We start from the raw sequence: 16,596 nt of genomic DNA on the forward strand, positions 1-16,596 counted from the left end.
CGCGGTTGGTTTGAAACCTGTTTTATTTGCAATGGTGCAGGGCAGACCGTTTTAAGGGTGCTTTGCACAGGAAGGGGTTTTGGGTGGAAACGCTGTCTCCTGGTCATACTTCCACACACCCCCCTCCCTCCCCACCCCACCCCACCCCACACGCACACACACACACACACACACACACACACACACACACACACGCCCTTTCTTTGCAAAATCTAAGAGAAACTTTCAGAAGCTGGACTTGCGATCCTATACTTGCCTCCGCCCACACGGCATTCTTCTGACGCTCGATCACCTTTCAACCGAGAAGGCGTTGGACACCCACAAGGATTCGGAATGAATTGTATAAAGCTGAAGCGGACTGACTTGCCTTGCCTGTCTGTCGTCTTGGTCGGAGCGGTGGTGGTAGGGTGGACATTATAATGGGAGAGATTGGAGGAGAGAGCAAAGCGTTTGTGCGGATGCTATTAAAGGCGACAGTATCTCCTGTGCTTAACCTGTGGTTCCCCGCCATCACTTTTTGGAAACAGTTTCCACAGTGACTTCCCAGTCTTTATAAAATGGCTGTCGCCGTGCTTGTCGGTATCTCATTCTGTGATCAGTGCTCTGTCTCTCACCCAGTGACTTGTTTTTAAACAGTGTGTTAATTTTTTTTTTCTTTTTGTGAAATGATGTAAACCATTTTTGACAGTTGTGTTAAGCGTTGCACAGCAATGGCATTTTATTTCGGCACCCTCGCCTTTTTTCCCCCCCACCCCCCTCCCCTCCCTCCCTCCCCCCACTCAGCTGCGGTTTATTTTCCCTTGCGTTCCCCACCTACCACCCTGGGTGGCGCACAGTGTTGCAAGCAAGAAGGGCATGAGGAGGAGTAAAGAGGGGGCTTGTGTCTTCCCAGCAACACTCCTCTCTCCGCCATCCCCCCCCCAAACAAATCGCAGGACTTGTGAGCACACCTCTGTTTTCCAGGAGGTGGAGAGTGAAAAGGGGGCCTATTGAACACTGCCAGATCCTGAGCCAGAGAGTCGGTGGGCCAGAAGTGCAGCAGTTACTCCCCGAACTGTTGCACGCTTCACTATGAGCTGCTGATCTCCAGCACACTCTGCTTGCCATTCCAGGCTACTGTCCCATTAAACTGACTACTTTTGTCTCGGGGGTTCCTTCCTGTGTGTGTCACAATTGCACAGGGAGCAAACATGTAAAAACATTTTTTTTTAATTTGAGCTGGAGGTTGGAAGCCCTGGGGCAGTTCCACAATTTTTCCTTATGCTCTCTCTCTCTCTCGATGTGAAATGTTTATTGAAAAATGGGTAAGGGGGGGGGGGCAAGATTCATAAAATAAACTACGTTTTCTTACTTGTCATGTTTCACTCTCTTTTTTAAACCTGACTGCAGGAGGACGGGAACCGTTCAAAAAGCATACAGTATCCTAGGCTTTCTTAATAGGGGCATGGAGTATGAGAGCAAAGAGGTTACGTCAAACTGGAACAAAAACAGAAATACCTGGAAAAACTCAGCAGGTCTGGCAGCATCGGCGGAGAAGAACAAAGGTGAAGGGTCATGAGGACTCGAAACGTCAACTCTTTTCTTCTCCACCGATGCTGTCAGACCTGCTGAGTTTTTCCAGGTTTTTCTGTTTTTGTTTTGGATTTCCAGCATCCACAGTTTTTTTGTTTTTACGTTAAACTGGCCTTAGCTGGGGTACTGCATCCAGTTCTGGGTGCCACACTTCAGGAAGGATGTGAAAGTGTTGGAGAGAGAGTGCAGAGGAGATTCACGAGGATGGTTCCAGGGATGGAGAACTTCAGTTACGTGGATAGATGGGAGAAGAAAAGGCTAAGAGGAAATTTAACAGAAGCATTCAAAATCAAGGGGTCTGGTGGGGGAGAAACTGTTCCCACTGGTGAGAGAATGGAGAACCAGAAGGGACAGATTTAAAGCAATTGGCAAAAGAAGCAACGACAACATAAGGAGAAACTTTTTCACACAGCAAGTGGCTAGCAACTGGACTGCGCTGCCGGAGAGTGTGGTGGAGGATTCGAAGCATTCAAGAGGGAATTGGACTTATCTGAAAAGGAAGAATGTGCAGGGTTACAGAGAGAATAGCACTGAGTGAGCTGCTCAGTTGGAGAGCCAGTGCAGACGTGATGGGCCGAATGGCCTCCTGTGCTGTAATGATTCTGCGTGGCTGCTAGTGTATTGGGGCTTCTGTACAATGTGCTTTTACTTAAAGGAATGTGCTATGGGTTTTTTTCTTTTTAAAACTCTCTATTCATCGGTGCTTTAAGACCCCTGAAGGTTGCTTTTTATTTTTTTAAACGAGTTTGTGTTCTGCTGAGCACACAGATGGGCAGCGTGTCTGGGTTTCAGTGCTGGAGTGAGGCCAGGTTTGTATTTGTACATCTCAGTAACTGGCGGCACGTCCCTCCTGCTGTTCGCAATAGGCAGAGTGCGAACTGTATTTGTGCTTGCAAAACTCAAGGGTATAATGTCTCACGTCATGTGATTCCGATATTGGACAGCGGTTACTGAACAATCCCGAGTGCGCTAAGAATTACACTAACAACCAATGTAATATTATGGCTGGGCTCGCAGTGTAGCTCACTTCCACTTGCTACACATTCAGACACAGGCACCCGTCCTCTGTAAACAGAGAGAAAATACGTTCAGGCATTGTACCCTCGTGAAATTAAACGAAAACTCGGGGTGGGGTGGGTGCGACAATGGTTCCCTGGTGCATTCTTCATGGCGATGCCTCAACCGGTCAGCACTCTTTTCTCATATGTGAGTTAGGAGTAGGTTATTCAGCCTGCTCCGCTATCCAGTAGGATCATGACTGATCTGACTAACCACCTGCCTACCCCTCCGCCCCCTTGTTTATCTGCCTTGAAACCATTCAAAGACTTTGCTTCCACTTCCCTTTTGAGGAAGGGAGTTCCAAAGACACTCCACCCTCCGAGAGAGGGGGGGGAAAAAAATTCTTCTCATCTGTGTCTTAGCTGGGTGACTCCTAACTTTTAAACAGTGACCCCTCGTTCAGGATTCTCCCACCAGCGGAAACATCCTCTCCACATCCACCCTGTCAAGACCCCTCAGGATCTTGTATGTTTTAATCAACCTGTCTCTTACTCTCCTAAATTCCAGTGGTTACATGCCTAGCTTGTCCAACCTTCCTGCATAAGTCAACCCACCCATTCCTGGTATTAGCTTAGTAAACCTTCTCCGATCTGCAGATGCATTTGCATTTCTCCTTAAATAAGGAGGCCAATACTGTACACAATACTCCAGATGTGGTCTCACCAGTGCCCTGTACCACTGAAGTGTAACCTCATTACTTTTATATTCAATTCCCCGCACAATAAAAAAAATTAACATTCCATTAACTTTCCTAATGACTTGCTGTACCTGTGATTCATGCAGGAGGATACCTAGATCCCCCTACACCTCAGAGCTCTGCAATCTCTCATTTAGATAAGAAACTTTTTCTTTATTCTTCCTGCCAAAATGGACAATTTCATATTTTCCCACGTTATATTCCATTTTCCAGATCTTTGCCCACTTGCTTATGTCCCCTTGCAGCCTCCTTATGTCCTCTTCACAACTTACTTTCCTACCCATCTTTGTATGATCAACAAATTTAGCCACCATACCTTAGGTGCCTTCATCCAAGTCATTATATAAATTGTAAAAAGTGGAAGCCCCAGCACTGATTTGATCGATCCCTGTGGCACACCGTTCATCACATCCTACCAACCAGAAAAAGACCCATTCATGGCTACACTGGTTTCCTATTAGCCAGCCAATCTTCTATCCATGCTGATACGTTACCCCCTATACCATGAGCTTTTATTTTCTGTAATAACCTTTGATATGGCACACTATCAAATGCCTTCTGGAAATATAAATACAGTACAACCACTGGTGTCCCTTTATCCACAGCATGTGGAACATGGCAGGTGGTAATTGCCAGGCTGACCAAAGGGAAACTTGGCCAAGATATCACAACGATTTGCAATTTATAGTTTATTATGAGAAGGTATGTGTACTGAAGTCAGAAGTAAAGATTCCACTGCCACTTTTGAAGATTTTAAATATTAAAACATTTATTAACAAAAGAAAAAACTTAAACATGAGATTAGTTACAGTTAAATTTAGTCTTATAACATTTCCCTAAAGATTTCTACTTAGCTAGATTCACAAATAAAGCAATAGGCTCTGAAGAAGTCACATGGACTCGAAACGAGAACTGTTTCTCTGTCTATGGATGCTGCCAGTTGAGTTTTTCCAGCATTTCCTGCTTTTATTTCACAAATAAACACCCTTTTCCAGGCAACGGTCCCTATAGATTCTTAATCTATAAAACATCCAGTAATATTACCGCAGGGCACCCACTGCTGCTATATGGGAGATGTTTCACAAGCTTCCCTCTCCCTCAACAATGGAAATCCAAAGCTTATAACAAATCCTCACTTTCTGGACCAACCAGACACTTCTCTGGGCTGGCTGGAAGCTGCTTCCTATACAAGACTGGGCTTGCACAGCACCTGGCCCACACATACAGCTTTCAATCTTTCCTCAAATACGTCTTATTCTCTTTTCATTTTTAAACCCATTGTTCTCACACCCCTTTGAAACTCAAACCCTTCCAAATGTAAGATCTTTCATGCATCCATCTTGTCTTTGATCTGGGGCCAATAAAAACATCATATCCCCCGCTACTTGTTTACTTAGGAGCTCCTGCAAGATGCGTACATTTTCCTTGCCGCCTTCTAATACCCCTTTGAAATTCAAACAATCTTTCAACTTGTCTGCAAATGCAAATGTTGGCTCTGAACCCAACGCCTTTTAACCTTCTCACCTTTCCAGACCAAACTCTGCCCAGCTTAATTAAATTACACTCTTGACATCCAGCCTCCTTTACAGGTTAGCACAATATTCCCCAAAAATATTTTTTAGAACCCATTCCCTCAGACCCCTTCAAAGAACTCCAATAAATTGATTCAACGTGGTTTCCCTTTCATAAAAACCACGTTGACTCTACGTGAGCGGAGAAGAACAAAGTTGACATTTCGAGACCTCTCGTGACCCTCCAGCAGAACTGAGTATCCTATTTTTACTCGGTTCTGTGGAAGGGTCACGAGGACTCGAAACGTCAACTCTTCTCCGCCGATGCTGCCAGACCTGCTGAGTTTTTCCAGGTATTTCTGTTCTTGTTTTGGATTTCCAGCATCCGCAGTTTTTTTGTTTTTATTGTTTTGACTCTGCGTGATTGCCTTGAATTTCTCCAAGTGCCTTGCTATTAACATCTTTAATAATAGGCTTCTAACATTTTCCCTGTGACAGATGTTTGGCTAACTGGCCGATAGTTTCCTGCTTTCCGTCTCCCTTTTTGAATAAAGGAATTATATTTACTACTTTCCAATGGAATCTAATGAGTTTTGGGAAATTAAAACCAATGCATCAACTATCTCTCCAGCCGCTTTTAAGACACTAGGATGAAGTCCATCATGACCCGGGGACTTGTCAGCCCGCAGCTCCCAACAATTTACTCAGTACCACTTCCCTGGTGATTTGTAGTTTTCCTGAGTTCCTCCCTACTTTCCACTCCCTAATTTGCAGCTATTTCTGGGATGTTCCTTGTGAACTGGCGAATGAGGTTAAGGGGCAGATCAGTGGAGACGCAGTGGTAGAGATGCTTTTATGCTGTTGTATTCCAACACCGAGTGGGTATTCTGCCCACCCATCAAGAATCGGTGGACTAGGAGCCAAAGGCTAGGAGGAAGGAGAGCGGGCTTAGGTGTGTTTGGAAAGGGGCAGCAGAGTTTTGGAGAGTTGAGGGGGGGATGACTGGGGGAGGGTGGGACAGAAGAGAGTAAAGACCCAGTGTACATTTGTAGGGTGAAGTCTTTGTTTGGTAGAAACTCAAGACGTGTGACAAGATTATTTATTTTTAAACCCATTAGGATTTACTTTTATTTAGCTCCACCAACAGTGCATGCACAGGTTAAGTTATTTTAATTTAATTACATCACTTAGTATACAGCAGGACATTATTTTGAAATCTTCACAATTGCCTCGGTAGTGGGGGTGGGAAACGCCACATGCAGTTCCTTCAGTCAACTGTTTTAAATTTAATTAAATCCCAATCCAGCCTCGCCCCTCCCTCAAGATCCTCACCAAAACACCACTCGGTAAGATTCAGTCACTGAATTTGCAAACGCGTCTTTTCATGCCCTGCCCGAGGGCACCGACTCTTGCTGGGTGTCGAGGGTCCCATCGCACAAGTAGCAGCCCCTCTCATTCAGTTCTTCCCGGGCAAGATTATTGCATGGCTATGCTCTCTATTGCAGCTGGATTCAGGCAGCCCTGTTGCAAAGGTTCCTGTGAACTTGATATCGCTTGCATTGGCCTTGGTTCCATAATAACCCCAAAACAACCTTAAAAAGAAATTTAGCACCACCACTTCCTAAACCCCCCCCCCACCCCGCCACAAAACCTGAGGTACCCATCCTCAACAGAGAGCAGCAACATCTCCCCGACTTGGTTTCCAATCTCCGTATCCCACACTCGGAGTTACCGCGCACAGTCCCGGTCTCCGTGTCCCACACTCGGAGTTACCGTGCACATTCCCAGTCTCCGTATCCCACACTCGGAGTTACCGCGCACAATCCCTGTCTCCGTGTCCCACACCCAGGTGGGGGGATGTGGGGGGGCTGGTGGTGGAGACCAGAACTAGAGGCCCATCGATATAAGACAGTCACTAATAAATCTGATGGGGAATTCAGGAGAAACTCCTTCACCCAGAGTGGGGAGAATGTGGGACTCGCTCCCACAGGGAGTGGTCGAGGTGAATAGTATCGATACATTTAAGGGGGAAGCTGGATAAACACATGAGGGAGAAAGGGATAGAAGGATATGGGGATGGGGGAGGCTCGTGTGGGGCAGAAACATGAGCAGATGGGCTGAATGGTCAGTTTGCACATTTAATGATGAACACTGGGGCACTTACCCACTGGCAATACTGCACTGGAGGCTGAACACCCGAACAATCAATGGGATATGTGGCTGCATAGCGCATCATAGGAGAGAGATTGCTCCCCCACCCCCACAGGGTGTGGTCCTGGGTGACTGATCCAAGCCTATCAGTAATACTCTGCCAAGAGAAAAACTCATCAGCCTCAACATTTAAAATTATCCAGCTCACACCTTCTCCGGGACAGAGTTCCACACCTCTACCAATTTATTTCGGATGAAGTGGGCTTCGCTGGCTGGGCCCTGCATTTATTGCCCATCCCTTGTTGCCCCTTGAGACGGTGGTAGTGAGCTGCCTTCTTGAGCCGCTGCAGTCCATGTGGTGTAGGTACACCCACCGCGCTGTTAGGGAGGGAGTTCCAGGATTTTGACCCGGCGGCAGTGAAGGAACGGCCGATATATTTCCAAGTCAGGATGGTGAGTGGCTTGGAGGGGAACTTCCAGGTGGTGATGTTCCCCATGTATCTGCTGCCCTTGTCCTTCTAGATGATAGTGGTCGTGGGTTTGGAAGGTGCTGTCTAAGGAGCCTTGGTGAGTTGCTGCAGTGCATCTTGTAGATGGTACACACAACTGCTGCTACTGTGCGTCGGTGGTGAAGGGAGTGTATGTTGAAGGTGGTGGACGGTGATCTAAGCTGCACTCTTTCCAAAGGCAAAACATCCTCTTTACAGTATCCTGTTACCGTACAGTTACTCCAGATGTGGACTACACAGGGCCCTGCCAGGCTATGGCTAAACTTCCACCCTTGAATTAAAAAGACAAAACATTCCATTAACCGGGTGAGTGAGGGGTAGCAGTTTATAAAAAGTCAAGCGAAGAGCAAGTGTTTTTTTGTTCACTAGTTGAATTCGGCGGTGAGGCGAATTGCCCGCTGTCTGGGTGTATTGTCTCACACCCTCCTCCCACCAACAACCTGACAGACCCCCAAAGCTCAGCCTGAGTGAGTTCGACGATCCTTCCTGCTCACCGATTTGCTTGGGTCGGGCTTTCGATCGGAAGGAGAGAGGAGGGGGTGGGGGTTTGTTTCCGAAGGGGGTCTATCAGCAGTCAGCAGTGGGTTGGGTGTCTGTCGTGCCCCTCCCAGGGAGGTAGCACATCACCTTTCGGTAAAAGGTGGTCACAATCGCCCCGGCACTCTTGGAGATGCGAAGCCCCTGTATCAGGAGGAAAGACATTGAAGGATCATTCGCCGATCGCCCAGGATTTTGGAGCCCTTCCCCCCCCGCCAACCCTCACCCCGTCCGCCCCCCAGCACCGCCGCTTCATCCCAGCTCATCTCATTTGAAGGTCAATCTGGTTACAGATTCCAAAGTGACAGCTTCTCACCAACACTCCCTCCGAGTAGAGGCCCTTCATGGTGTCAGCCATTGTCAGCGGCTGCCACACACACACACTCTTCTTCACTGTCCCTTTCACTCTCCGCCCCTCTCCTTTTCTCTCACTCCTTCCCTCCCTTTCTCACTCTCGCTGTCCATTTGTCACTCTCGCTCATTCCCTTTCTTGCTCTTGCATTCTCCTTTTCTCACTCCATCTCTCTCTCCCTTTCTTATTCTCTCTCTCACCATTTCTCACTTTCCCTTTCTCACTCCCTTTCACTCTCCCTGACTCTCCCTTTCTCACTCTCTCTATACCTTTCTCAGTCTCGCTCATTACCTTTCTTACTCTTGCTCGCTCCCTTTCTCACTCTCTCTTCCTCTCCCTTTCTCGCTACTTCGCTCCCTTTCACTCTCACTTCCCCTTTCTCTCATTCACTGTCTCTTTCTCACCCTCTCTTGTTCTCTCCCTCACTTCCGAGATTGGAGGGCATGGAGTCAAACCCCCACAGCAGAGATTCTGGCGCCACAAACCAGGACAACACATCAAGTACTGAGGGAGCGCTGCACTGTCGGAGGGTCAGTGCTGAGGGAGCGCCGCACTGCCGGAGGGTCAGTGCTGAGGGAGCGCTGCACTGCCGGAGGGTCAGCGCTGAGGGAGCGCCGCACTGCAGGAGGGTCAGTGCTGAGGGAGCGCCGCACTGCCGGAGGGTCAGTGCTGAGGGAGCGCCGCACTGTCGGAGGGTCAGTGCTGAGGGAGCGCCGCACTGCCGGAGGGTCAGTGCTGAGGGAGCGCCGCACTGCCGGAGGGTCAGTGCTGAGGGAGAGCCGCACTGTCGGAGGGTCAGTCCTGAGGGAGTGTCACACTGTCAGAGGGTCGGTACTGAGGGAGCGCCGCACTGTCGGAGGGTCGGTACTGAGGGAGCGCCGCACTGTCGGAGGGTCGGTGCCGAGGGAGCGCCGCACTGTCGGAGGGTCGGTGCCGAGGGAGCGCCGCACTGTCGGAGGGTCGGTGCCGAGGGAGCGCCGCACTGTCGGAGGGTCGGTGCCGAGGGAGCGCCGCACTGTCGGAGGGTCGGTGCCGAGGGAGCGCCGCACTGTCGGAGGGTCGGTGCCGAGGGAGCGCCGCACTGTCGGAGGGTCGGTGCCGAGGGAGCGCCGCACTGTCGGAGGGTCGGTTCCGAGGGAGCGCCGCACTGTCGGAGGGTCGGTGCCGAGGGAGCGCCGCACTGTCGGAGGGTCGGTGCCGAGGGAGCGCCGCACTGTCGGAGGGTCGGTGCCGAGGGAGCGCCGCACTGTCGGAGGGTCGGTGCCGAGGGAGCGCTGCACTGTTGGAGGGTCAGTGCTGAGGGAGAGCCGCACTGCCGGAGGGTCAGTCCTGAGAGAGTGTCACACTGTCAGAGGGTCAGTCCTGAGGGAGTATCACACTGTCAGAGGGTCAGTACTGAGGGAGCGCTGCACTGTCGGAGGGTCAGTGCTGAGGGAGCGCCACACTGTCGGAGGGTCAGTGCTGAGGGAGAGCCGCACTGTCGGAGGGTCAGTGCTGAGGGAGCGCCGCACTGTCGGAGGGTCAGTGCTGAGGGAGTGCCGCACTGTCGGAGGGTCAGTGCTGAGGGAGCGCCGCACTGTCGGAGGGTCAGTGCTGAGGGAGTGCTGCACTGTCGGAGGTGCCGTCTTTCAGGATGAGACATTAAACCGAGGCCCCGTCTGCCCTCTCGGGTGGGTGTAAAAGATCCCACGGCCACTATTGGGAGAAGAGCAGGGGGGATTTCTCCCCGGTGTCCTGGGGCCAATATTTATCCCTCACCCAACATCACTAAAAACAGATGATCTGGGTCATTATCACGTTGCTGTTTGTGGGATCTTGCTGTGCGTCAATGGGCTGCCGAGTTTCCTGCATCACAACAGTGACCACACTTCAAAAAAATAAAGTCCTTCATTGTGTGTGAAACACTCTGGGACGTCCCGGGTGGGGGGAGTGGTGACAGGAGGTGGGGAGATGGAGATCTTGCCAGAGATGGAAGGGTAACTGAGGAGGGGGCCGGGTGGGGCGCGGGGAGTTGTCTCGGTGGTTGGGGGTGGGTGGGGGGGGGTGGGGGGAGGTTGGCAGTGCCAGGGACAAACCTTGTTCTGGTTAAAAGTGGAGACAAACTCGTCGCTCATCCTTCGGAGCTCACGTCCGTACCGAACAGCCAGCCAGAAGTTGGGAGGCTCAGACCTCGTCCGGCCCCTGAGCGTCGAGGTGTCCTCCAGCAGCTCCACTTCAGGTAGGGACACCCTCCGAGCTAGGGGAACGCCATCGTGAAACACAATCGTCTCAGCCGCTGCGGGGGAGAGGGAGAGAGAAATTAGCGTGAGTGTGGATATCAGGGGGCAGAATTTCCAGCCTGTCGGGCCCAACCCAATCCCCGGCGCCATTTTACCCGGGCGGGCCAACTAAGGCCCACCCGGCGTGATGTCCGGCGGGACGCGCTCTGTGCGAGCGGGGAGGGGGGGGGGGGGAATTCCCCACAAGCGAGAGCGCGCTCCTTCCACACGTGGGCACGAACAGAGCGCACACCTCCCTGAGGCTAAGTGCAGCCTCAGGGAGATCGCTGACACCCTGAAAAATATTAAAAAGAGAGAAAAGTAATAATTCCCTAACATGTCCCCCTCATGTCACACGTTCACAAGTTACAGGGTAACTTTAGTCACATGGTTAAAACCCCTGTGCGAAGCCTCGTCCCACCGCTGGATGAGGTTTCATGTTTCCTCTAGTTCCCGCCGGGAGCTCCTGACCTGAAGGTTGGACGGGCAGTTCCTTTACTTGTTTCATTGATCCTGTCGATGGCCTCAATTGGCCATTGACAAGTCGGCGGTCCCACAGCTGATTATGCTGCACCCCCGCCTTCCTGAGAATTGAAATGGGGCTGGGTGACATCGGGGGTTCCGCCTGACATCATCCTGCATCGTTTTACATGTTGGCCCCCGGTCACCAACGGCTAAAATTCAGCCCAGAAAGTTTGCATGGCTCTCTGTCTTCGGTAAGACCAGCGGCACCCATCCCCTGTCGACTGAGGTTCACGCAGGCAGTCACCCACGGCACTCACTGCTTCCCGCTCTCCTCAATCAGAAGGTCGTGTTCTCGAACCCCCACTCCAGAGACTCGATCCCCAAAAACCAAACTGACGTTCCCCAGTCCCATACTCTGGGAGCGCCGCACTGTCGGAGGGTCAGTGCTGAGGGAGAGCCGCACTGTCGGAGGGTCAGTGCTGAGGGAGCGCCGCACTGTCGGAGGGTCAGTGCTGAGGGAGCGCCGCACTGTCGGAGGGTCAGTGCTGAGGGAGCGCTGCACTGCCGGAGGGTCAGCGCTGAGGGAGCGCCGCACTGTCGGAGGGTCAGTGCTGAGGGAGCGCCGCACTGCCGGAGGGTCAGTGCTGAGGGAGCGCCGCACTGCCGGAGGGTCAGTGCTGAGGGAGAGCCGCACTGTCGGAGGGTCAGTCCTGAGGGAGCGCCGCACTGCCGGAGGGTCAGTGCTGAGGGAGTGCCGCGCTGTCGGAGGGTCAGTACTGAGGGAGTGCCGTACTGCTGGACGGTCAGTGCTGAGGGAGCGCTGCACTGTTGGAGGGTCAGTGCTGAGGGAGCGCCGCACTGTCGGAGGGTCAGCGCTGAGGGAGCGCCGCACTGTCGGAGGGTCAGCGCTGAGGGAGCGCCGCACTGTCGGAGGGTCAGCGCTGAGGGAGCGCCGCACTGTCGGAGGGTCAGCGCTGAGGGAGCGCCGCACTGTCGGAGGGTCAGCGCTGAGGGAGCGCCGCACTGTCGGAGGGTCAGCGCTGAGGGAGCGCCGCACTGTCGGAGGGTCAGCGCTGAGGGAGCGCCGCACTGTCGGAGGGTCAGCGCTGAGGGAGCGCCGCACTGTCGGAGGGTCAGCGCTGAGGGAGCGCCGCACTGTCGGAGGGTCAGCGCTGAGGGAGCGCCGCACTGTCGGAGGGTCAGCGCTGAGGGAGCGCCGCACTGTCGGAGGGTCAGCGCTGAGGGAGCGCCGCACTGTCGGAGGGTCAGCGCTGAGGGAGCGCCGCACTGTCGGAGGGTCAGCGCTGAGGGAGCGCCGCACTGTCGGAGGGTCAGCGCTGAGGGAGCGCCGCACTGTCGGAGGGTCAGCGCTGAGGGAGCGCCGCACTGTCGGAGGGTCAGCGCTGAGGGAGCGCCGCACTGTCGGAGGGTCAGTACTGAGGGTGTGCCGCACTGTCGGAGGGTCAGTGCTGAGGGAGTGCCGCACTGTTGGAGTTGCCATCTTTCAGGATGAGACATTATACCGAGGCCCCGTCTGCCCTCTCGGGTGGGGGTAAAAGATCCCACGGCCACTATTGGAAGAAGAGCAGGGGGAAGTTCTCCCCGGTGTCCTGGGGCTGATATTTATCCCTCACCCAACATCACTAAAAACAGATGATCTGGGTCATTATCACATTGCTGTTTGTGGGATCTTGCTGTGCGTAACTGGGTTGCTGCATTTCCAACATGACAACTCTGAGCACACTTCAAAAGAAAAGAATTCCATCATTGTGTGTGAAACACTGTGGGACGTCCCGAGGAGGTGACAGGGGCTGGAGAGACGGGGATATTCCTATCACCACACCAGGGATGAAAGGCAGGAGTTGAGTTTTGGACCTGATGCACAGGCGTGGTGAGACTGAAGCGGCCATGTTCAGAAGAGAATGAGGACTGGGACCCAACAGAAAGGGCAAGGATAAATGCAAAACACCGTAGATGCTGGAAACCTGAAGTAAAATACAGGAAGTGCCGTAAAACCTCAGCAGGTCTGGCAGCATCGGTGGAGGCAGAACCAGAGTTAGCGTTTGGAGTCTGTGTGAATCTGCTTTAGAACTGGAGGGAGGTAGAAATGCGATGAGTTTTATGGTATTGGCAAAAAGCAGAGGGAGGAGGTGGAGCAAAAGAGAAGGTGTGGGATAGGGTGGGGTGCAGGGCATATTAAATACCAACGGTGAGATGGACCACAAGATATAGGGAGCAGGAATGGTCGTGGCAAAGAGACAAAGCATTGGCCCAGAGTGAGTGTGAATGGCAGAATGAAGGACAGCTCTGTCTGAAAGCAAAAAAATTACATCGTGAGAAACTAGATTCAGACCCGCACAGGGCAAAGTAACAAAACAGGGGGACAGAGCTCACGGTCCGAAGTTGTTGAACTCTTGATCTTGGGGTTACAAGCCCAGTACCATAACCATTGGCTATTTTTGCCAAGCAAGTTAGGAAGATTTAACTCTTTTGAGTTAAAACCAATAAAACCAAATTAACAAAATTGGGATAAATCAGGCACAGCCCCTAATTCAGGTCAGCTGTAAAACCAAGAACAAAGTTTAAAGGAAACTTGCAAACTTTAAATCAAAATGTGATTAAAGGGGTCGACAAAACACTCCAGTCCCTGCGGTGCCCACCGGGCACGGAAGGCCTCGAGAGTGCCAGCAGACACCGCGTGCTCCCTCTCCAGGGACATCCGGCAGCGAACGTAGCCGCGGAAGAGGGACAAACAATCGGGCGGGACTCCCCCGTCGATCGCCCGCTGCCTGGACCTGTTAATGGCCAACTTGGCCGGGCCCAGGAGCAGGTTCACGAGGAGGTCCTCCTCCTTCCCGACCCCCTTCCGCACCGGGTGCCCATAGATCAGGAGCGTGGGGCTGAAGTGCAAACAAAACATCAATAAAAGGTTCTTCAAATAACTAAAAAGGGAGTGCAGTCTACAACAACCTATATAAGCATGGTCCACGGACTCCACAAGACCGCAAAAAGGGCATGTGTCCTGGGAGTCCGTGAACCTATGCATTCTGTGATTATAAGGGACAGCTGCATGCAACACCCTCCAACCCAGGTCCCCGATAGAAAGGGGGAGGACACCTCCGTAGAGGGCCTCCCATCGGGGGCCTCCGCCGCCGGACGGCAACAAGACACGCCAGGGCGTGTCCGGGCGTGGGCGAGGGCGAGAAAATGGAAGGTGTGCAGCAGCAGTCCGTACAAAAAGCCCCTCTTTGTCGGGCCAAAAGGCAGGGAGGGCATGTCCCCGAGGCGGCTCATATTGCGGGGCACCAGCACCCGAGGGAGGGTTCGGGGCTTGGGGCCAATGTGGAATTCTGTCCGAACAGGGGAGTGTTCAGATGGAAGACCACCGCGCACCTGGGCTCCGAAGTTGTTGAACTCAGTATTCAGTCCGGAAGGCTGTAAAGTGCCTAGTCGGAAGATGAGGTGCTGTTCCTCCAGTTTACGTTGGGCTTCACTGGAACAATGCAGCAAGCCAAGGACAGACATGTGGGCAAGAGAGCAGGGTGGAGTGTTGAAATGGCAAGCGACAGGGAGGTCTGGGTCATGCTTGCGGACAGACCGAAGGTGTTCTGCAGAGCGGTCACCCAGTCTGCGTTTGGTCCCTCCAATGTAGAGGAGACCGCATTGGGAGCAACGAATGCAGTAGACTAAGTTGGGGGAAATGCAAGTGAAATGCTGCTTCACTTGAAAGGAGTGTTTGGGCCCTTGGACGATGAGGAGAGAGGAAGTGAAGGGGCAGGTGTTGCATCTTTTGCGTGGGCATGGGGAGGTGCCATAGGTGGGGGTTGGGGAGTAGGGGGTGATGGAGGAGTGGACCAGGGTGTCCCGGAGGGAGCGATCCCTACAGAATGCCGACGGGGGGGGGGGTGAAGGGAAGATGTGTTTGGTGGTGGCATCATGCTGGAGTTGGCGGAAATGGCGGGAGATGAGATTAGAATGTGGAGAGAAGGTGGGGCTTGTTAACCTATCCAGGAATGGTTGGCAGGGGTTAGAATAGCGACCTCAGGCGGGTAACTGGGATGGAGGTGTGGGGTGGAGACCGTGGACTGAGCCTTGCCCCCCCCGCCTCTCTGAGAGAGATGAGGGGAGGTCTCAGCCTGCAGCACAAGGTGTGGTGAGAGTGAGCGGCCACTTTCCCTGGGAACTGCATGGAAACGTGTCCCCACCTTCAACGCGTCTCCCTCTGGCTCCTCCACAGTGCAGGTCAGCATTTCCACCGTCCAATCCCTCCTCCGACCTCTCGCCCACAGATATCCGCACATTTTCATCGAAGGTTGCAAACTCCGAGATCTGGAAATGTGTTGCCATCACATCAGGGAAGATTTTGGAAGGTGGGATGGGCTGTAGGGAGAGAGGGAGAAAGGTTCAATCCTTTCTGTGCCAGTGACTCTCACCATTACCCATCACTGAGGGAAAAGTGCCCAGTTTGATTTCTGCCCTCTATGCCACCACCCTCCTCCGAATCCCCCCCCCCACACACACACACACTCACACACACACAGCCTCTCACACACACACACACACAGCCTCTCACACACACACACACACAGCCTCTCACACACACACACACACAGCCTCTCACACACACACAGCCTCTCACACACACACAGCCTCACACACACACACAGCCTCACACACACACACAGCCTCACACACACACACACACAGCCTCTCACACACACACAGCCTCTCACACACACACAGCCTCTCACACACACACAGCCTCTCACACACACACAGCCTCTCACACTCACACAGCCTCTCACACTCACACAGCCTCTCACACTCACACACACAGCCTCACACACACACACAGCCTCACACACACACACAGCCTCACACACACACACACACACAGCCTCTCACACACACACACACACAGCCTCTCACACACACACACACACAGCCTCTCACACACACACACACACAGCCTCTCACACACACACACACACAGCCTCTCACACACACACACACACAGCCTCTCACACTCACACAGCCTCTCACACTCACACAGCCTCTCACACTCACACAGCCTCTCACACTCACACAGCCTCTCACACTCACACAGCCTCTCACACACACACACACACAGCCTCTCACACACACACACAGCCTCTCACACACACACACACAGCCTCTCACACACACACACACAGCCTCTCACACACACACACACAGCCTCTCACACACACACACACAGCCTCTCACACACACACACAGCCTCTCTCACACACACACAGCCTCTCACACACACACACAGCCTCTCACACACACACACAGCCTCTCACACTCACACAGCCTCTCACACTCACACAGCCTCTCACACACACACAGCCTCTCTCACACACACAGCCTCTCACACACACACAGCCTCTCACACACACACAGCCTCTCACACTCACACAGCCTCTCACACACACACAGCCTCTCACACACACACACACAC

The 16,596-nt window shown here is 52.8% G+C and overlaps 1 protein-coding gene across 1 annotated transcript in view; it reads right to left on the reverse strand.

The window, feature by feature from the left end:
• Positions 1–5,937: 5,937 nt before the first annotated feature.
• Positions 5,938–16,596, reverse strand: part of badb (BCL2 associated agonist of cell death b) — a 12,906-nt gene continuing 2,247 nt past the window's right edge. The window contains exons 2-4 of the mRNA XM_041182066.1: positions 15,317–15,491; positions 10,464–10,663; positions 5,938–8,180 (exon numbers count right to left, since the gene is read on the reverse strand). Of these exons, the coding sequence (XP_041038000.1) occupies positions 8,067–8,180; positions 10,464–10,663; positions 15,317–15,458 (456 nt within the window). The 5' untranslated portion in view covers positions 15,459–15,491 and the 3' untranslated portion in view covers positions 5,938–8,066. The remainder of the gene's footprint in view (positions 8,181–10,463; positions 10,664–15,316; positions 15,492–16,596) is intronic.

The sequence above is a fragment of the Carcharodon carcharias genome (assembly GCF_017639515.1).
Source record: "Carcharodon carcharias isolate sCarCar2 chromosome 37 unlocalized genomic scaffold, sCarCar2.pri SUPER_37_unloc_3, whole genome shotgun sequence".
Classification (NCBI taxonomy): Eukaryota; Metazoa; Chordata; class Chondrichthyes; order Lamniformes; family Lamnidae; genus Carcharodon; species Carcharodon carcharias.